The 21500-nt window shown below is 38.4% G+C and overlaps 2 protein-coding genes across 2 annotated transcripts in view; one reads left to right on the forward strand and one right to left on the reverse strand.

Moving 5' to 3' along the window:
- Nucleotides 1-1826: 1826 nt before the first annotated feature.
- Nucleotides 1827-20107, reverse strand: dnajb11 (DnaJ heat shock protein family (Hsp40) member B11). Its single transcript, XM_062061627.1, has 10 exons — nt 19901-20107; nt 19457-19613; nt 15555-15652; nt 15324-15456; nt 15117-15259; nt 11702-11784; nt 9949-10006; nt 9774-9885; nt 5438-5597; nt 1827-5355 (listed from the first exon to the last, which is right to left on the reverse strand). The coding sequence occupies exons 1-10, from the start codon at nt 19972-19974 to the stop codon at nt 5291-5293; spliced, it is 1083 nt and encodes a 360-aa protein (XP_061917611.1). The 5' UTR covers nt 19975-20107; the 3' UTR covers nt 1827-5290.
- tbccd1 (TBCC domain containing 1) overlaps nt 5474-21500 on the forward strand; it is a 36236-nt gene continuing 20209 nt past the window's right edge. Inside the window, exon 1 of the mRNA XM_062061625.1 lies at nt 5474-5610. Within this exon, the coding sequence (XP_061917609.1) occupies nt 5592-5610 (19 nt within the window). The 5' untranslated portion in view covers nt 5474-5591. The remainder of the gene's footprint in view (nt 5611-21500) is intronic.

Consider the following 21500-nt stretch of genomic DNA (forward strand, 5'->3'; position numbering starts at 1 on the left):
TAAATAAATTCATTATTTTTTTTACTTTGCTTCTTATAACTTTCAGAAAGACAATTTTAGAGAAAAAATACAACCTTAAAAATGATTTTTAGGATTTTTAAACACATATACCTTTTTACCTTTTAAATTCCTTCCTCTTCTTTCCTGACAATTTAAATCAATGTTCAAGTAATTTATTTTTTTTATTGTAAAGAATAATAAATACATTTTAATTTAATTCTTCATTTTAGCTTCTGTTTTTTCGACGAAGACTATTTGTGAAATATTTCTTCAAACTTATCATGATTAAAATTCAAAAAAATTATTCTGGCAAATCTATAAAATCTGTAGAATCAAATTTAAATCTTATTTCAAAGTCTTTTGAATTTCTTTTAAAATGTTTGTTCTGGAAAATCTAGAAGAAATAACGATTTGTCTTTGTTAGAAATATAGCTTGGTCCAATTTGTTATATATTCTAACAAAGTGCAGATTGGATTTTAACCTATTTAAAACATGTCATCCAAATTCTAAAATTAATCTTAATCAGGAAAAATTACGAATGATGTTCCATAAATAATTTTTTAATTTTTTCAAAAAGATTCGAATTAGCTAGTTTTTCTCTTCTTTTTTTCGGTTGAATTTTGAATTTTAAAGAGTCGAAATTGAAGATAAACTATGTTTCAAAATTTAATTGTCATTTTTTTTCGTGTTTTCTCCTCTTTTAAACCGTTCAATTAAGTGTAAATATCATTAATTATTAATAATAACATAGAGTTAAAGGTAAATTGAGCAAATTGGCTATTTTTGGCAATTTATTTAAGTGTGTATCAAACTGGTAGCCCTTCGCATTAATCAGTACCCAAGAAGTAGCTCTTGCTTTCAAAAAGGTTGGTGACCCCTGCTCTATACATTGCTAATGTGGTAAATGACTATTCTAGCTGCAAATGTCTGGTTTTTGGTGCAATATCTACATAGGTGTATAGAGGCCCATTTCCAGCAACTATCACTCCAGTGTTCTAATGGTACAATGTGTTTGCTCATTGGCTCAGAAGGCTAATTGATGATTAGAAAACCCTTGTGCAATCATGTTCACACATCTGAAAACAGTTTAGCTCGTTACAGAAGCTACTAAACTGACCTTCCTTTGAGCAGATTGAGTTTCTGGAGCATTACATTTGTGGGGTCAATTAAACGCTCAAAATGGCCAGAAAAAGAGAACTTTCATCTGAAACTCGACAGTCTATTCTTGTTCTTAGAAATGAAGGCTATTCCACAAAATTGTTTGGGTGACCCCAAACTTTTGAACGGTAGTGTATATTGAGTAAAACATGCTTGAAACTAGAATGTCAACTGTTGCAAAGCTGTGTCATCAACACTCACAAGTATAAAACGACTTTTTTGAAGTAATAATTTCTTATTTCAAGCATGTAAAAAAATTAAAAATCATGACTGACACAATTGTGTCTCATAATTAAAACAGATGACAGCCAAATTAACTTTGCTGTTTTATTTGCAATGAAACAATAGAAAATACGTACTCATGTAGTAGTACATTTGTTATTAGTGAGAATAAACTTATTTTAAGGTATTTTTGGGTTCATTTAGGTTAGCTAATTTTACTTGTTTCGGAAAGTCTTGAGAAGCCAAATTTCCTTGTTCTATTGGCAGATAATTTTGCTTAGTTCAAATAAAATACCCCTCATTTTTGTTTGTTTTTTTCTTGTTTTTGAACACTGACTTTTTGCAGTGTAGTCATGAACAACGTTAAAAGTCCTTTTTACTTTATATGGTACTCCAGCGCCTTCTACTGGTGGATCAAGGTAACAGCACCCTCACTACAATTGGTATAAATCTTTTATTTTTCCTTCCAAACCAAAAAAAACAAAACAAGATTCACATTGATGGCTGTTGCAATGTCATACAAACAAAGGGGGCAGCGTTTATACATACGACACAAAAGAAGGGACTTTTATCCTAAAAGCACTTTTTTTTTTTTTAGGAAACATTTGATATTTAAAGTCTTTTTATTTAATGTCAAGACCAGAAAAAGGGGGTCAGTAAAAAGAGGCACTGTAGGAAGTGTAAAGCCTTCCTTCAAAATAAAACACTCCTGTAGAATTAGGGCCATTTTAAACAGGGAAATATTCCATGTTAGTGCTTATATATTACAGTATTCTACTGTGGATTTCTTAGCGGTCAACAAAAGACCACGTCAAAGATGGCGACAGGGACTTGACAATGCCTCTAAACTCTTATTTCATCGAGGGCCACATCGCAGTAATGGCTGCCTTCATAGGGATGCTTTTTTATTCATTAAAATTATGCACGCGGCACCGGTGATTAAATCATAGATTGATTGGCAACACTAAATTGGCCCTAGTGTGTGAATGTGAGTCTGAATATTGTCTATGTTGGCCCTGTGATGAGGTGGCGACTTGTCCAGGGTGCACCCTGCCTTCCGCCCGAATGCAGCTGATAGGCTCCAGCACCCCCCGCCACCCCAAAAAGGGACAAGCGGTAGAAAATGGATGGATATGAATGTGTACCAGTTATCACCTCATATTACATTATTGCCTATGCACTTATTAGATTGTTTCACGTACAAATCATACATAAAAGGTGACAAGCAAATATTCAACTGTTTATTTTTATCTTTACTAACATATTTTTGTAATACACAACCTGGGTTCGATGGAACCCTAGGGGTTCAGTGAGTCAGGCTCAGGGGTTTGGCGGACGTCAAGACACACCCGACTCATCGTGTAAATAAAAACTTCTCCCTATCGGCGTATTACGGATACGGCAACAGCAGAAGTCAGACTGATTTGCAGGTGTGTCATTTGTTGTGAGTTTATGCACTGTGTTGGTTTTGTTGTTTGAACAAGGTGATGTTCATGCACGCTTCATTTTATGCACCAGTAATAAAACACGGTAACACTTTAGTATGGGGAACATATTCACCATTAATTAGTTGCTTATTAACATGCAAATTAGTAACATATTGGCTCTTAACTAGTCATTATTAAGTACTTATTAATGCCTTATTCGGCATGGCCTTATTATAACCCTAACCCTCTAACCCTAACCAAATAACTCTAAATTAAGTCTTTGTTACTTAGAATATGTTCCCCATACTAAAGTGTTACCAAAAACATATAACTTTGTCTTGAATTTGAAAAAAAACCATTTTATTTTTCACTATAGAAGGGTTCGGTGAATGTGCATATGAAACTGCTGGGGTTCGGTACCTCCAACAAGGTTAAGAACCACTGCACTATATGTAATATTTGGCATTAGATAACATTTAAAAGATACGCATTTTTTCCTGTCAAAATCGTAATAAGTATTTTCATTTAGTAAAAAAAAAAAAAAAGTATTTTATTAACACACTTTTCCCAGGCCACATATAATGATGTGGCGGGCCAATACTGGCCCCCAGGCCTTGAGTTTGATACCTGTGCTTTAAAACCTGCATTCTAATTGACAGCCAACAGGGGGCGACATTAATTATTATTAAATATCCCTCGACTCTGTCCATTTACGGTAAACCATCCTTTATTGCTGTCAATTGGTTCTGGGCCTGACTGTGGCAAATACCGTATTTTTCCGACTATAAGTCGCAGTTTTTCTTCATAGTTTGGCCGGGGGTGCGACTTATACTCAGGAGCGACTTATGTGTGAAATGATTAACACATATTATCAAATATTATTATTTAGCTCATTCACGTAAGAGACTAGACTTATAAGATTTCATGGGATTTAGCGATTAGGAGTGACAGATTGTTTGGTAAACGTATAGCATGTTCTATATGTTATAGTTATTTATAACTAATATAATATGTTACGTTAACATACCAGGCACGTTCTCAGTTGGTTATTTATGCCTCATATAACGTACACTTATTCAGCCTGTTGTTCACTATTCTTTATTTATTTTATATTGCCTTTCAAATGTCTATTCTTGGTGTTGGCTTTTATCAAATAAATTCCCCCCAAAAAATGCGACTTATACTCCAGTGCGACTTATATATGTTTTTTCCCTTCTTTATTATGCATTTTCGGCCGGTGCGACTTATACTCCGGAGCGACTTATACTCCGAAAAGTACGGTACGCATTTTTTCCTGTCAAAACCGAAATAAGTATATTCATTTAGTAAAAAAAAAATGAAGTATTTTATTAACACACTTTTCCCAGGCCACATATAATGATGTGGCGGGCCAATACTGGCCCCCAGGCCTTGAGTTTGACACCTGTGCTCTAAAACCTGCATTGTAATTGACAGCCAACAGGGGGCGACATTAATTATTATTAAATATCCCTCGACTCAGTTCACTTACGGTAAACCATCCTTTATTGCTGTCAATTGGTTCTGGGCCTGACTGTGGCAAATACCGTATTTTTCGGACTTTAAGTCGCAAGTTTTTTTCATAGTTTGGCCGGGGGGTGCGACTTATACTCAGGAGCGACTTATGTGTGAAATTATTAACACAAATAACATTATTTATCTCATTCACGTAAGAGACTAGACGTATAAGATTTCATGGGATTTAGCGATTAGGAGTGACAGATTGTTTGGTAAACGTATAGCATGTTCTATATGTTATAGTTATTTGAATGACTCTTACCATAATATGTTACGTTAACATACCAGGCACCTTCTCAGTTGGTTATTTATGCCTCATATAACGTACACTTATTCAGCCTGTTGTTCACTATTATTTATTTATTTTAAATTGCTTTTCAAATGTCTATTCTTGGTGTTGGCTTTTATCAAATAAATTTTCCCCCAAAAAATGCGACTTATACTCCAGTGCGACTTATGTTTTTTTCCTTCTTTATTGTGCATTTTCGGCCGGTGCGACTTATACTCCGGAGCGACTTATACTCCGAAAAATGCGGTAAATCTCTGGAATTAGTAATTATAAATGAAATATTTTCATAGCTACATGTGTACAACCTTTTTTCCCTCTAGACATGAACTGTTTAATCCAATAGTAATGCTGCCTGAGGCTGAACAGCACCTTTGATGCTACTGTAGTATTGATATTTTTGACTTCATTTAGACATTTTTGTGTGGTGTGGCGATGGACGACCAAATCAGCATTTCTCTCATTCAAGCCTATTTATGGAACCTTTAACTTTCAAAAGGATGTGGTTTTAAAAAAAGAAAAAAATATATAAAAAACAAAAGGATCCAAGTTATCCTGAGTTTGAAAAGCATAAATAGAATGTGGCCTGGAGAGATGACGCCGGTCCTCCTTTGTGTCGTTTCTTGTACAAGTCAGTGGGGAGCAGCACTACCAGAGATGCTAGTATCCTTGGAGTCCATTGTACACCTTCTGTACAGAGCCTTGCTTCAGGAGATCTCGTATACCTGCGGCAACACCCGTGTCAAACAACGCTAACAATATATCACAACCTCATGTTATTAAAGAGCGCCATCCATGGACCCTCACCCTTTTTCTGCTTCTCGTCCAGCTGCGTCTGAGGGAACTCCACGTCAAAGGTGATGATGAGGGAGCCTCGGATGTTGATGTTGTCGAAGTTGGGCAGGCCCTCGCCTTTCTTCCACATCCTGGCACCGGGCTTGGTCACCTTGTCTCGCATGATATGCACCTGATGGACAACGGTAAATACTTTGTCTTTTTGGAATAGTGTTGATAAGTAGACACCAATAGATGTAAAAACAGTCATCCTGCGGGTATGACAATATTTGATACTCTTATCTAAATAGATTAGTAGCGTTCACATTTGAACCCATGCGGTACTAATTCCTGGTACCTGGTAACCAGTTTGTGTGTGTTAATAAATGATAATAGTTTGATAGTAAAATTGTATTTTTATTAGGGATGTCCGATAATAATCGGACTGCCGATATAATCGGCCGATAAATACTTTAAAATGTAATATCGGAAATTATCGGTATCGATTTCAAAAAGTAAAATGTATGACTTTTTAAACCGCCGCTGTGTACACGGACGTAGGGAGAAGTACAGAGCGCCAATAAACCTTAAAGGCACTGCCTTCACGTGCCGGGCCCAGTCACATAATATCTACAGCTTTTCACACACACAAGTGAATGCAAGTCCTACTTGGTCAACAGCCATACAGGTCACACTGAGGGTACCGTACAAACAACTTTAACACTGTTACAAATATGCGCCACACTGTGAACCCACACCAAACAAGAATGACAAACACATTTCGGGAGAACATCCAGTAACACAACAGAACAAATACCCAGAACCCCTTGCAGCACTAACTCTCCCGGGACGCTACAATATACACCCCCCGGTCCCCCCCCCCCCACCTCAAAACCCCGCCCACCTCAACCTCTTCATGCTCTCTCAGGGAGAGCATGTCACAAATTCCGAGCTGCTGTTTTGAGGCATGTTAAAAAAAAAAAAATGCACTTTGTGACTTCAATAATAAATATGGCAGTGCCATGTTGGCATTTTTTCCCATAACTTGAGTTGATTTATTTTGGAAAACCTTGTTACATTGTTTAATGCATCCAGCGGGGCATCACAACAAAATTAGGCATAATAATGTGTTAATTCCATATATCGGTATCAGTTGATATTGGAATCGATAATTAAGAGTTGGACGATATCGGTAAAAAAGCCGTTATCGGACATCTCTAATTTTTATGTAAAAAATGAGCTGATTGAGATAATGTGCTGTCCAATTGTTACATCTGGTTTTCATCAATTACACTTCCAAAACATCAGTTCTGTATAGTGTATGTTATCTAACTAGGACGTGTTATGTTGCACCCTACAAAGTGTTTATACTGTAACTATTGTGCTTATCACACACCAGCTGTGTTTGATTGCCACATTCATCTTCGTTGTACTTTTCATTACCAAATGTGAGGGTGTTGAAATGGCCATGTAAACTCGCTAATGCTAACATTAGCCTGTCTATGGCGAATCCAATGTAAATTAGCATTGGAGCCTTCGTTTCCATTCAAACAGTTTTTACTGACTTGCTTTGTTGCTGTTGAAAATCAACATGGAAATATGGCATTGTTTTATTTTACGTGAATCGATACCCTGTAGTACCGGCAGAATTTGGTCGGTGCCTATAAAAGTACCGACTTTTGAACCAATCCCTACTTTCCTGACAGAGCTGCTGCGCTAGTTTAGTATTGATTATAATGTCCATAAAGCTTTCATACATGCGGAAAATCTGCCTTTCTTTGCCTGAAAAAACCCCTAAAGACACAGATAAAAAGTGTGTAGAAACCATGTAATCCAGCCATGCTTTTATTTTGAAGTGTATTATGCATTGAACGGGAAGTCTGTGTGTGCTTGTTTTAATTAGACAGCAGTTGTGGTACCAAGTGATATTGATGTACAACATGTTGACACACAGACCAATTGTCATAGGACTCACTCCTTTGGCTCTCAAACTTGTGTCGACAAAAGACTTAGACTTTGTTTTTATTGTTATTCAAATTTGAACTTTACAGTACAGATAAGAACAACATTTTGTTGCATTAGCTCATGGTAGTGCAGGATAAAAAAATCAATAAGGTGCAGATATAAATAGATTACTGTACAAATAAATATATTGCACTTTTGCACATGTGTACAGCTCTGGTAATGGGAACATTCGCAGCCACCTGCACAAATGTACTTCAAAATGTAACAATCAAAATAAATATGACTTTTTTTTGTTTACTAGTGCATGCATATATAATATGCATTAGTTTGACCATTTAAAATCAACGATAATAAAAAGGAGATGCTTGGAAATAGCATAAAAATGCCCCAAAAACTTGGAAAAAACGCGATTCATAGCGTTACTTTTTGGTGTAACCATCATGAGCGTTCTGTTCAGGTATATTTCTTTTGTATTTTGATAAATCATCATATTTATGTATTACTAAATTGAAATAGGTATTGATCAGTCTTTAAGCTGTGTGTATTTGATTTCAGTTTGCTTTTGACATCTTATTTAGAATTGTAGTTTAAACTTTTACAACCTTGTGTTGCGCTCATGATGGTGTAACCAAACTAGATTTCATTTAATTATCTTATTTTGAATATTTATTTCCTTTTTTACATTTAGTATATTTAAATATTCATTTATAAACATTGAATACATTTCAAATATCAATAAAATGCAATTGCCATCATCTTATAGGGTAATGTTTAGTTACACCAAGTCATGAGCGTAAAACTAAGCTTCATCACTTTGACTTGTAATATCTCTAATTGTGGTGGTGTTTTGTGCTTTTTTAGGGCCCGCACAGCCCCTTGTCAAAGGAATCCCAAAGGGAGTCCTTTTGCAATGGGATGAAAGGACCTATTGAATCTGTAAGGTTTTATTATTATTATTATTATTCTTTCTTTCTTTCTTATTATTCTTCCGCAGCTTTGCACACTACTTTGCCCCCCTTAACATGCTTCAAAACTCACCAAATTTTATACACACATCAAAAAACGCGAACAAAACTCTTTAGTGGAAAAACCAAACCCCAAAAATCTAAATTGCGCTCTAGCGCCCCCTAGGAAAAAAACACAGACACAACTTCCTGTAACTCCCAGTACGAATATCGTAGAGACATGCAACAAAAACATCTATGTAGGTCTGACTTAGAGCTAGATTTCATACACTGACATCCTTCAGCAAAAATCAACAGGAAGTTGGCAATCACCCCTTCAAAACAAAAGTTTCATAAAAACACTCATTTTTGCCTCTTTGAGCTGTAATGTGACCCCCTTAAAATACTTCAAAACTCACCAAACTTTTTACACACATCAGGACTGGCGGAAATTGCGATCTAATAAAAAAAACGAACCCCAAGACTCAAAATTGCGCTCTAGCGCCCCCTAGGAATAAAACACAGACAAAACTGCTCCTCGGAGGAAAACACAGACAAAACTGCTTGTAACTTCCGGTAGGAACGTCTTAGAGACATGAAACAAAAACCTCTGTGTAGGTCTCTTTTAGACCTACATTTCATAGATTGACATCCTTCAGCAACTAGCACCTGCCAAATATGCGGGCCCGACCAACGCTGCTTGCAGCTTTAATTCTTTTTGAAACATGTACAATACATATAATACAATAAAGTCCCATATACAATTATGTTTCTAGCAATACTTCAGTTTTGCCTTTGAAAGTAACACTCCAATGTCCATTAGTGGAGCTGTACACTTATGCATCCAGGTTTATGGATGCATGTTATATTGTCTTTTATATTCCAGCGAGTTAATCCATTTTTGGGGGGAATTGAGGGGATTATTATGATGCGTTCAAGAGTCTTACGGCCTGAGGGAAGGAGCTGTTACAGAACCTGGAGGTTCTGCTACGGAACCAAAGCGGCTGGCCATGTGTGTTGACGTCGACAAAAGGGGACGTTAGTTAAATCCTCACTGTTTGGTTTGACTGTCTGTTAAAGAGGAACAATTGATTATATTTTGGGCCTGATCAGGATCATTTCTGCTACGTTCTACTAAAATGCCAACGTTAGCTGATATCATGCCAACATTAGCATGATATATATATTTTTTTTAGCTAATTTTGGAGCCATACACCTCAGGGTACTTGACACATGCTATGTGTTTGTTCATGTGACACCATTGGGCGTTGCCGATTCCCGTGCCAGAAAAACCAGTGAAAAGGCTGCGCATCAATATGCTACCTTCTATGCAAGACATTTTTGGTTGGCAGTGGAAGTTACTTATGCACATTTCACCCCTGCTGACGCAGCAACGTTCATAAAGTTAGTGGACGTGGACTCAAGCGGGTTCCAAAAAGGTAAGGGAAGCATGAGAGTACCTTGTGTCCATCCAAGTGGACAATGTCCATCTCGAAGCCCACCATGGCCTCCACCAGGGAGATGGTGACGTTGGTGTAGAGGTCATCTCCTCTACGTTCAAACACTCGGTGTCTACAAAAGACAAACATCTCATTAGCATAACCCCACAACACATTGCCTATAGTGGGCTCCTACTTTAGCACTTTGATGCGGAAGCGCAGATCTCCAGGTTCTCCGTCGACGTGAGGTTCTCCTGCAGGCATTTATCTTCTTTTAAATACGTACATACTAGAGATGTCCGATAATGGCATTTTTGCCGATATCCGATATTGTCCAACTCTTATAGTCCGAAAAATACGGTAAGTCGCAGGTTTTTTTTCATAGTTTGGCCGGGGGTGCGACTTCTACTCAGGAGCGACTTATGTGTGAAATTATTAACACATTAGCGTAAAATATCAAATAATATTATTTAGCTACGTTTACCAAACAGATTGTTTGGTAAACGTATAGCATGTTCTATATGTTATAGTTATTAGAATGACTCTTACCATAATATGTTACGTTAACATACCAGGCACGTTCTCAGTTGGTTATTTATGCCTCATATAACGTACACTTATTCAGCCTGTTGTTCACTATTCTTTATTTATTTTCAATTGCCTTTCAAATGTCTATTCTTGGTGTTGGCTTTTATCAAATAAATTCCCCCCAAAAAATGTGACTTATACTCCAGTGCGACTAATATATGTTTTTTTCCTTCTTTATTATGCATTTTCGGCCGGTGCGACTTATACTCCGAAAAATACGGTAATTACCGATTCCGATATCAACCGATACCGATACATACAGTCGTGGAATTAACACATTATTATGCCTAATTTTGTTGTGATGCCCCGCTGGATGCATTAAACAATGTAACATTACCATGAATTGATTAACGTGGAGCCCGACTTAAACAAGTTGAAAAACGTATTCGGGTGTCACCATTTAGTGGTCAATTGTACGGAATATGTACTGTACTGTGCAATCTACTAATACAAGTTTCAATCAATCAATCAAAAACAACGTTTTCCAAAATAAGAGAACAACTTCAACTCCAGTTATGGAAAAAAGTGCCAACATGGCACTGCCATATTTATTATTGAAGTCACAAAGTACATTATTTTTTTTAACATGCCTCAAAACAGCAGCTTGGAATGTGGGACATGCTCTCCCTGAGATAATCCTGATACCCACTACAACTATGGGAAATACTATACTTTGACTTTCACAAAGTGCATTATTTTTTTAATTTTATTTTTTTTAAACATGCCTCAAAACAACAGCTACAAAAACAATGAAGGCACACAGCTTCAGTCCAGAGTATACTAGAGCATACTTGCCAACCTTCAACCAAATTCGGGACATGGGGGGGTTCTGGGTATTTGTTCTGTTGTGTTTATGTTGTGTTACGGTGCGGATGTTCTCCCGAAATGTGTTTGTCATTCTTGTTTGGTGTGGGTTCACAGTGTGGCGCATATTTGTAACAGTGTTAAAGTTGTTTATACGGCCACCCTCAGTGTGACCTGTATGGCTGTTGACCAAGTATGCCTTGCATTCACTTATGAGTGTGTAAAATCCGCATATATTATTTGACTGGGCCGGCACGCTGTTTGTATGGAGGAAAAGCGGACGTGACGACAGGCTGTAGAGGACGTTAAAGGCAGTGCCTTTAAGGCACGCCCTCAATAATGTTGTCCGGGTGGAAATCGGGAGAAATTTGGGAGAATGGTTGCCCCTGCAGATTTCCGGGAGGGGCACTGAAATTCGGGAGTCTCCCGGGAAAATCGGAAGGTGGAAACCGATACAGATAATTTCCGATATTACATTTTAAAGCATTTATCGGCCGATATTATCAGACATCTCTAGTACATCCATTTAAAACAAAACAAGCGGCGACTGCGCTTACCTTCTCCGATGAATGGGTACTCCATCTCATCTCTCACCCCTTGTTCGATTTCCACCTCCAAGGTTCTCTCCTCGTTCACCAGCCTGAGGTGTTGGAAAAAAAACAACACGTGCCACATAACCCACCAAGTTCATGGACTGCATCTTCAACTCCTGCCTCATCAATAGCACATCTCCACATTGACAAGAGCGATATTAAAAGACAACAGCGTAACGTAGCGTCGGACAGTCCGCGCTGCACTTCAAGCTAACTGAGACTGCTATCAGCTATCAATGTGTTCAAAGTGGAGATGAACTCTCTTGATTCGAGATGCGCTTCAGCTTCTTTTTTTTTCCTTTCTATTTTGTCCTGTCCAGCCACTCAGGCAAATCATATAGTTGATGTAGATGCCCATATCTGCTGTAAATATTTATTTAGAAAAGAGAAGTGTGGGATACTTCTCTTGTTGCCTTATTTGTATTTGACATTATTCAATGGATTTATATTATTATTATTTAGTGCAGCCGGGCCGGAGCAAGAGAGGATAGGAAGAGAACAAAAAGGGGGGAAATTGTGGGGACAAAAGTGGGATAAGACAGACAGACAAGGATATGTACAAATATGATAGTAAAAGTGATATCAAAGAAGCAGTTAGTGAAGTAAATGATAATACAGAAATGACAATGAGCATTATTACACTGCAAATGGAGCAATACAAATACCAACAGAAATAGCACTATTGATAATAAATAACAATAATTTACCTCTATTACAATTGTTTCAAATGCAACAATACATATATGTAATGATAACTTCAATTACCAAAGAAAGCAGATAAATGGAGGGGAAGAAGGCGAAGCGAACTGCATTAACCTTGTAGATTGTTATAGTAATATAGGTTAAGCTTTGTCAATGTGCCACGTGTTACCCCGTTTTCCCCAAGGGCAGTGGTTCTTAACCTGGTTTCGATGGAACCCTAGGGCTTCGGGGAGTCGAGCTCAGGGGTTCGGCGGAGGTCAAGACACACCCGACTCGTCGGTGTATTACGGATACGGCAACAGCAGACTGATTTGCAGGTGTGTAATTTGTTGTGAGTTTATGCACTGTGTTGGTTTTGTTGTTTGAACAAGGTGATGTTCATGCACGCTTCATTTTGTGCACCAGTAATAAAACATGGTAACACTTTAGTATGGGGAACATATTCACCATTAATTAGTTGCTTATTAACATGCAAATGAGTAACATATTGGCTCTTAACTAGTCATTATTAAGTACTTATTAATGCCTTATACAGCATGGCCTTATTATAACCCTAACCCTCTAACCCTGACCCTAATCCTCTAACCCTAACCCTAACCAAATAACTCTAAATTAAGTCTTTGTTATAATGATAAATGATAAATAATTGTTACTTAAAATATGTTCCCCTATTGTCCAAAAAACTCTAAATTAAGTCTTTGTTACTTAGAATATGTTCCCCATACTAAAGTGTTACCAAAAACATATAACTTTGTCTTGAATTTGAAAAAAACAACATTTTATTTTTCACTAAAGAAGGGTTCGGTGAGTGCGCATATGAAACTGCTGGGGTTCGGTACCTCCAACAAGGTTAAGAACCACTGCCCTAGGGTAACAATGTTAATATATATTTGATGAAACATGATTGTATGCATTAGTGTGTGTATGTATATGTACTTGTATATTTACAGTATGTGTATACGTACACTACCGTTCAAAAGTTTGGGGTCACATTGAAATGTCCTTATTTTTGAAGGAAAAGCACTGTACTTTTCAATGAAGATAACTTTAAACTAGTCTTAACTTTAAAGAAATACACTCTATACATCGCTAATGTGGTAAATGACTATTCTAGCAGCAAATGTCTGCTTTTTGGTGCAATATCTACATAGGTGTGTAGAGGCCCATTTCCAGAAACTATCACTCCAGTGTTCTAATGGTACAATGTGTTTGCTCATTGGCTCAGAAGGCTAATTGATGATTAGAAAACCCTTGTGCAATCATGTTCACACATCTGAAAACAGTTTAGCTCGTTACAGAAGCTACAAAACTGACTTTCCTTTGAGCAGATTGAGTTTCTGGAGCATCACATTTGTGGGGTCAATTAAACGCTCAAAATGGCCAGAACAAGAGAACTTTCATCTGAAACTCGACAGTCTATTCTTGTTCTTAGAAATGAAGGCTATTCCACAAAATTGTTTGGTTGACCCCAAACTTTTGAACGGTAGTGTACGTTGGTACAGTGAATGTGCGTGTGGATGTACGAACTTTGAGTGTGGATGTATGTACCGTATTTTTCGGACTATAAGTCGCAGTTTTTTTCATGGTTTGGCCGGGGGTGCGACTTATACTCAGGAGCGACTTATGTGTGAAATTATTAACACATTAGCGTAAAATATCAAATAATATTATTTATCTCATTCACGTAAGAGACTAGACGTATAAGATTTCATGGGATTTAGCGATTAGGAGTGACAGATTGTTTGGTAAACGTATATAGCATGTTCTATATGTTATAGTTATTTGAATGACTCTTACCATAATATGTTACGTTAACATACCAGGCACGTTCTCAGTTGGTTATTTATGCCTCATATAACGTACACTTATTCAGCCTGTTGTTCACTATTCTTCATTTATTTTAAATTGCCTTTCAAATGTCTATTCTTGGTGTTGGCTTTTATCAAATACATTTCCCCAAAAAATGCGACTTATACTCCAGTGCGACTTATATATGTTTTTTTCCTTCTTTGTTATGCATTTTCGGCCAGTGCGACTTATACTCTGGAGCGACTTATACTCCGAAAAATACGGTGCCCAGAACCCCTTGCAGCACTAACTCTTCCGGGACGTTACAATATACACCCCCCCACTACCCCCTAAAGACCCAGCCCCCCCCCCCCAACCTCATCCACCTCAACCTCCTCATGCTCTCTCAGGGAGAGCATGTCTCAAATTCCAAGCTGCTGTGAAACATGTTAAAAAAAAAAAAAAGCACTTTGTGACTTCAATAATAAATATGGCAGTGCCATGTTGGCATTTTTTTCCCATAACTTGAGTTGATTTATTTTGGAAAACCTTGTTACATTGTTTAATGCATCCAGCGGGGCATCACAACAAAATTAGGCATAATAATGTGTTAATTCCACGACTGTGTATATCGGTATCGGTTGATATCGGAATCGGTAATTAAGAGTTGGACAATATCAGAATATCGTATATCGGCAAAAAAGCCATTATCACACATCTGTAGTAATAACCCAGGCTCTTTTGTGCCTGAGCGCTCAAAATAGACAAGTCATGTGACTGATACAGCTCGCCAGTTGATGATAACCGCCACCCTCAGTGATAGAAAACACAAATGAAGGTGGCGGTCATACGGCGCAGTATCATAAAGCGATGTGCGTCATGGACTCACTTCACATTGGGACACTCGTCACACACCATCTCCTGGGTCATCTGGAAGCGACCCGGTCCGAGCTGCGTGGTCCTCATTTCCTGTCGACAGTTGCACTTCCTCTTGCCAGGAGCTTCTTTGGCTATGGGCTTGTTACGCACCACCTGGTCCACAAGGTAAAAAACAACTTTAACATGATTAAAACTGCTTAAGATAGTTTTTCCTCACCTCCACAAAGTTCCCTGAGTAGACCTCTTCCAGCGTGACCTCCAGGTCGAGGATGATGTCATTCCCTCTGGGGATGTTTCGGTCTTGTTGTTGCCGGTTGCCGCCGAACATGAAGCCGAAGTCGCCGAAGAAACTGCAGAGGGGGACAGAGCGCTTAATGCGAGAATTATATGGTGACACAATATTGCTTTTAAAGTGTGGTAATAATCCTGTTGCCTCCCCGAGACTGACCTGGAGAAGATGTCATTGTGTGAGCTGTGGTGTCCTTCCTTCAGACCGTCCTCGCCATACGCATCATACTGTTTCCTCTTCTCTTCGTCTGACAGAACCTGCAAAATTAAATAGTCTAGTAGTCATATACTGTACTAGGGCCAGACTGACTGACTAATCAATGGATCAGTGGGGCCATTTTGGTAGTTTATCTTCAAAACTCATTCATGTAAATTTAAAATATTCCCATCCACATTTTATACTTGGGATTATTTCCTTGATTTAAAAAAACTATAACAACGAGCCAATCTTTTGAACGGTTCTTTGAAAGGAACGCCTCCTCTTTTTTCCCCCTTTTTTTAATTTTATAAACCTTTATTTATAAATTGCAACATTTACAAACAATTGAAAAATAATAATAAGTACAAAAACAGTACAAAACAGCGCCAGGGGGTTGTAAACTCAATAACGTAACTAAAATAGAACGCAATATATACCGTATTTTTCTGAGTATAAGTCGCTCCGGAGTATAAATCGCACCGGCTGAAAATGCATAATAAAGAAGGAAAAAAACATAAGTCACACTGGAGTATAAGTCGCATTTTTTGGGGAAATTTATTTGATAAAAGCCAACACCAAGAATAGACATTTGAAAGGCAATTTAAAATAAATAAAGAATAGTGAACAACAGGAAGTCATCAACACAACACAGCCGGTGTTTGTTTACATTCCCGAAAGATGCAGTCAAGATTGAAGAACTCGGACAACAGAGACTCTAACCAGGAGGACTTTGATTTGGATACACAGACGCGATACCGTGAGTACGTAGCTGTGCTTCCAAACATTTGATCGCTTGTTATAACTAGCTCGAGCTAGGAGCTAGCATAACAAACACCTAGTGTTTGTTATGCGGGATTAATTTGTGGCATATTAAATATAAGCCTGGTTGTGTTGTGGCTAATAGATATTACCCGCTCGAGCTATAACCAGCTCGAGCTAGTAGCTAGGAGCTAGCATAACAAACACCTAGGTGTTTGTTATGCGGGATTAATTTGTGGCATATTAAATATAAGCCTGGTTGTGTTGTGGCTAATAGAGTATATATATGTCTTGTGTTTATTTACTGTTGTAGTCATTCCCAGCTGAATATCAGGTCCCACCCGCGCGCTTCCAAACATTTGATTGCTTGCCCGTACGTGCGTGTCATGTACGTAACTTTGGTTAAATATATAAGCTTTATGAACCTTGGGTTAGGTGAACGGTCCTTTGGGCTGAGTGAGTGTGTGTGTTGTGCAGGTGTTTGAATTGTATTGGCGGGTTATATATACGGGATCCCGTCCATATTACCCGCTCGAGCTATAACTAGCTAGTAGCTAGTAGCTAGGAGCTAGCATAACAAACACCTAGGTGTTATGCGGGATTAAATATAAGCCTGGTTGTGTTGTGGCTAATAGAGTATATATATGTCTTGTGTTTATTTACTGTTGTAGTCATTCCCAGCTGAATATCAGGTCACCCCCGGCTCTCACAGCATCTTCCCTATCTGAATCGCTTCCACTCCCCACTAGTCCTTCACTTGCATTTTCCTCATCCACAAATCTTTCATCCTCGCTCAAATTAATGGGGAAATCGTCGCTTTCTCGGCCCGAATCTCTCTCACTTCTGGCGGCCATCATTGTAAACAATAGGGAACTTTGCGTATATGTTCAATTGACTACGTCACGCTACTTCCGGTAGGGGCAAGCCTTTTTTTTATCAGATACCAAAAGTTGCGATCTTTATTGTCGTCGTTTTATACTAAATCCTTTCAGCAAAAATATGGCAATATCGCGAAATGATCAAGTATGACACATAGAATAGATCTGCTATACCCGTTTAAATAAAAAAAAATCATTTCAGTAGGCCTTTAAAGGCCTACTGAAACCCACTACTACCGACCACGCAGTCTGATAGTTTATATATCAATGATGAAATCTTAACATTATAACACATGCCAATACGGCCGGGTTAACTTATAAAGTGACATTTTAAATTTGCCGCTAAACTTCCGGTTCGAAACGCCTCTGAGGATGACGTATGCGCGTGACGTAGACCGGGGAACACGGGTATGCCTTCCACATTGAAGCCAATACGAAAAAGCTCTGTTTTCATTTCATAATTCCACAGTATTCTGGACATCTGTGTTCGTGAATCTGTTTCAATCATGTTCATTGCATTATGGAGAAGGAAGCTGAGCAAGCAAAGAAGAAAGTTGTCGGTGCGAAATGGACGTATTTTTCGAACGTAGTCAGCCACAACAGTACACAGCCGGCACTTCTTTGTTTACATTCCCGAAAGATGCAGTCAAGATGGAAGAACTCGGATAACAGAGACTCTAACCAGGAGGACTTTTGACTTCGATACACAGACGCCTGTAGAGAACTGGGACAACACAGACTCTTACCAGGATTACTTTGATTTGGATGACAAAGACGCAGACGTGCTACTGTGAGTATGCAGCTTTGGCTTCTAAACATTTGATCGCTTGACCGTATGTGCGCAACTTTTTTTTGCGTATGTACGTAACTTTTTTTAAATATATAAGCTTTATGAACCTTGGGTTAGGTGAACAGTCTTTTGGGCTGAGTGATTGTGTGTGTTGATCAGGTGTTTGAATTGTATTGGCGTGTTCTATGGAGCTAGGAGCTAGCATAGGAGCTAGCATAGGAGCTAGGAGCTAGCATAACAAACACGCAGGTGTTTTTATGCAGGATTAATTTGTGGCATATTAAATATAAGCCTGGTTGTGTTGTGGCTAATAGAGTATATATATGTCTTGTGTTTATTTACTGTTGTAGTCATTCCCAGCTGAATATCAGGTACCGTGAGTATGCAGCCTTGGCTGCTAAACATTTGATAGCTTGACCGTATGTGCGCGTCACGTACGTAACTTTAAAAAAATATATAAGCTTTATGAACCTTGGGTTAGGTGAACGGTCTTTTGGGCTGAGTGATTGTGTGTGTTGATCAGGTGTTTGAATTGTATTGGCGTGTTCTATGGAGCTAGGAGCTAGCAGAGGAGCTAGGAGCTAGCGTAACAAACACGCAGGTGTTTTTATGCAGGATTAATTTGTGGCATATTAAATATAAGCCTGGTTGTGTTGTGGCTAATAGAGTATATATATGTCTTGTGTTTATTTACTGTTGTAGTCATTCCCAGCTGAATATCAGGTCACCCCCGGCTCTCACAGCATCTTCCCTATCTGAATAGCTTCAACTCCCCACTAGTCCTTCACTTGCACTTTACTCATCCACAAATCTTTCATCCTCGCTCAAATTAATGGGGAAATTGTCGCTTTCTCGGTCCGAATCTCTCTCACTTCATGCGGCCATCATTGTAAACAATAGGGAACTTTGCGTATATGTTCAACTGACTACGTCACGCTACTTCCGGTAGGGGCAAGCCTTTTTTTTATCAGATACCAAAAGTTGCAATCTTTATCGTCGTTGTTCTATACTAAATCCTTTCAGCAAAAATATGGCAATATCGCGAAATGATCAAGTATGACACATAGAATAGATCTGCTATCCCCGTTTAAATAAAAAAAATTCATTTCAGTAGGCCTTTAACGTAGAGTTCTGATTCTTTTTTAAAAGGCACAAAAAACAGGTCGGGTATTGAGAAACAAGGAACGGCTCCTCAAGATCCCACCTCTAAGTTGTGTGACGGCAGTGACGTCAACCAATCAAATGCAGCCAGCGTTGGTTGAGTTGACCAATCACAATGATCCTAGTGTTTCCCACGGCAACCGAGCAGCGAGCTAGCCAGCACACACACGCACACAAAGGGACTCTTCCGGGACACGTTTCACAACAAAAGCATGACGGTTCGTTTAAAATGACCGCCTCTGACGCCCAGTAGACATATAACAATTGTCTCTTACCTCATAAGCTGCACCCAAGTCGGCGAATTTATCTTGAGCTTTGGGGTCGTCTTGGTTCCTGTCGGGGTGTAACTGGAGAGCTAGCTTCCGGTACGCTTTCTTGATGTCCCTGATCGACGCGCTCTTGCTCACACCCAAAATATTGTAAAAGTCTCGCCTACGGGAAGGAAAATGGCCTTTAACAAAACGTGTTTGATGTCACAATAACATCAAGCTTTGTTGTCATGAAAGGGCTAGCAAAATAGTTGGCTAAAACACAGTTCTCATCATTATCGCCATTGTCAGCGTGTGTTCAACGCAACGACACGGCCAGAATATATGAAAGACATTTAAAAAAAATAACATTTGATCTCCTCGTCCACTGCATTGCATGAACCAATCACAGTGGAACATGTGTACCAGCTGGCGGTGCTGCTACACCGAGCCCAAAGCCTCACTACTTACCCGGCGAACACCGCCGTGATAGCCCAGAGGATCAAGCAGCACACCCTGCACAGGTTCATCCCTTTGGCAGCCATATATGTATATATAGCATATAAATCCCCGCAACAAATATACTTAACAAAAATAAGCGTGGAAAGAAGAGCCGGCTTCTTTTGAAGGTTGGACCAAGTAGCTGCCAGTCACTTGAAGCCTTCTTCCGCCTTGTCAAGGAAGTCCCGCCCAGTGGCTGTCGGGCAGGTCCAAACCCCGCCCACATTTAAAGAGATACAGCAGTGTACAGCTCCACTAATGGACATTGGAGTGTTACTTTCAAAGGCAAAATTAAAATAATGCTACAAACATCATTTTATATGGGACTTTATTGTATTATATGTATAGTACATGTTCCAAAAAGAAAAAAAGCATAAAACACCACCAGAATTAGAGTTATTACAAGTCAAAGTGATGAAGCTTAGTGTTACGGGCCAGATTGTAAAGCTCAATGGGACGCATGTGGCCCCCGGGCCTTAATTTGCCCAGGTCTGGTCAAGGGCTCGTTCACATCATTTGTAGCAGAAGTTTTTTTTAATTGTTTTATTTTTTTTAAATTTATTGAACAACAAACATACATTTATAATTCACACAAAAGTCAAGGCACTTTCAACATCAAGGAAAGAAAACAAAAGCAAATACAGAGAGTAATAATACTAAAAAAAAAAGACAAAAAGGGCTAGCTACATTACTTTAAATGTTTTTAACAAAGATATCAATTTAAGGGCTTTTGTACTCTCCTTGTGGGAATGAAGCCTTCGCTCAGGGGTGTCCAAACTTTTTCCACCCAGGGGCCGCAACAAAAAAGTCCATTTTGATATTTTATTTTGTAAAAAAAAAAAAAAAAAATGTTAATCCTATAAACAGACATTAGTTAGATAGACAGTGATTTATTGATTTGTTCAGGAGAGTTCCCTCAGGAAAATTATACATATTTTAAAACAAATAGTTGTGTCAACGTTGCGCTATACAGTAGATGGCTATGTATATCATTATTAGTTTCACTAATTATAATTATTATTACAAAAATGTAGCTTTCTTTCCTTACAATACATATTTTGGTTCTTTTTTTACTACATTTTATTTCGCGAATATGCTGCGAGCCAACAAAACCTGTACTGCGGGCCGAAAATGGCTCCCAGGCCACACTTTGGACACCCACGCCTTAGATGGTTGACGAGATTGATTTTCCCACTTGTACCATTTAAACCGGTGGTCCCCAACATTTTTGTAACTGCGGACCGGTCAACGCTTGAAAATGTGTCCCTCGGACCGGGGGGGATGATTTTTTGTTTTTGTTTTTTTTGTCATTAAAAAAATACAATCATGTGTGCTTACGGATTGTATCCCTTTCAGACTGTATTGATATATATTGATATATAATGTAGGAACCAGAATATTAATAACAGAAAGAAACAACCCTTTTGTGCGAATGAGTGTAAATGGGGGAGGGAGGTTTTTTTTGGGTTGGTGCACTAATTGTAAGTGTATCTTGTGTTTTTTATGTTGATTTAATAAAAAATAAATACAAAACATTTATTTAATTTTTGTAATTTTCTTGTGCGGCCCA

This window comes from Entelurus aequoreus, linkage group LG10 (assembly GCF_033978785.1).
Source record: "Entelurus aequoreus isolate RoL-2023_Sb linkage group LG10, RoL_Eaeq_v1.1, whole genome shotgun sequence".
Classification (NCBI taxonomy): Eukaryota; Metazoa; Chordata; class Actinopteri; order Syngnathiformes; family Syngnathidae; genus Entelurus; species Entelurus aequoreus.

What these genes read in the sequence shown, in the direction of transcription:
- dnajb11 (XM_062061627.1), bottom strand. Translation starts at nt 19,974, where the DNA reads ATGGCTGCCAAAGGGATGAACCTGTGCAGGGTGTGCTGCTTGATCCTC. An exon ending in ACTCAGGGAACTTTGTGGAG is followed by an intron (nt 15,260 to 15,323) that starts GTGAGGAAAAAC and finishes CTTGTGGACCAG; the next exon opens with GTGGTGCGTAACAAGCCCAT. An exon ending in TTCCGCATCAAAGTGCTAAA is followed by an intron (nt 9,886 to 9,948) that starts GTAGGAGCCCAC and finishes TGTCTTTTGTAG; the next exon opens with ACACCGAGTGTTTGAACGTA.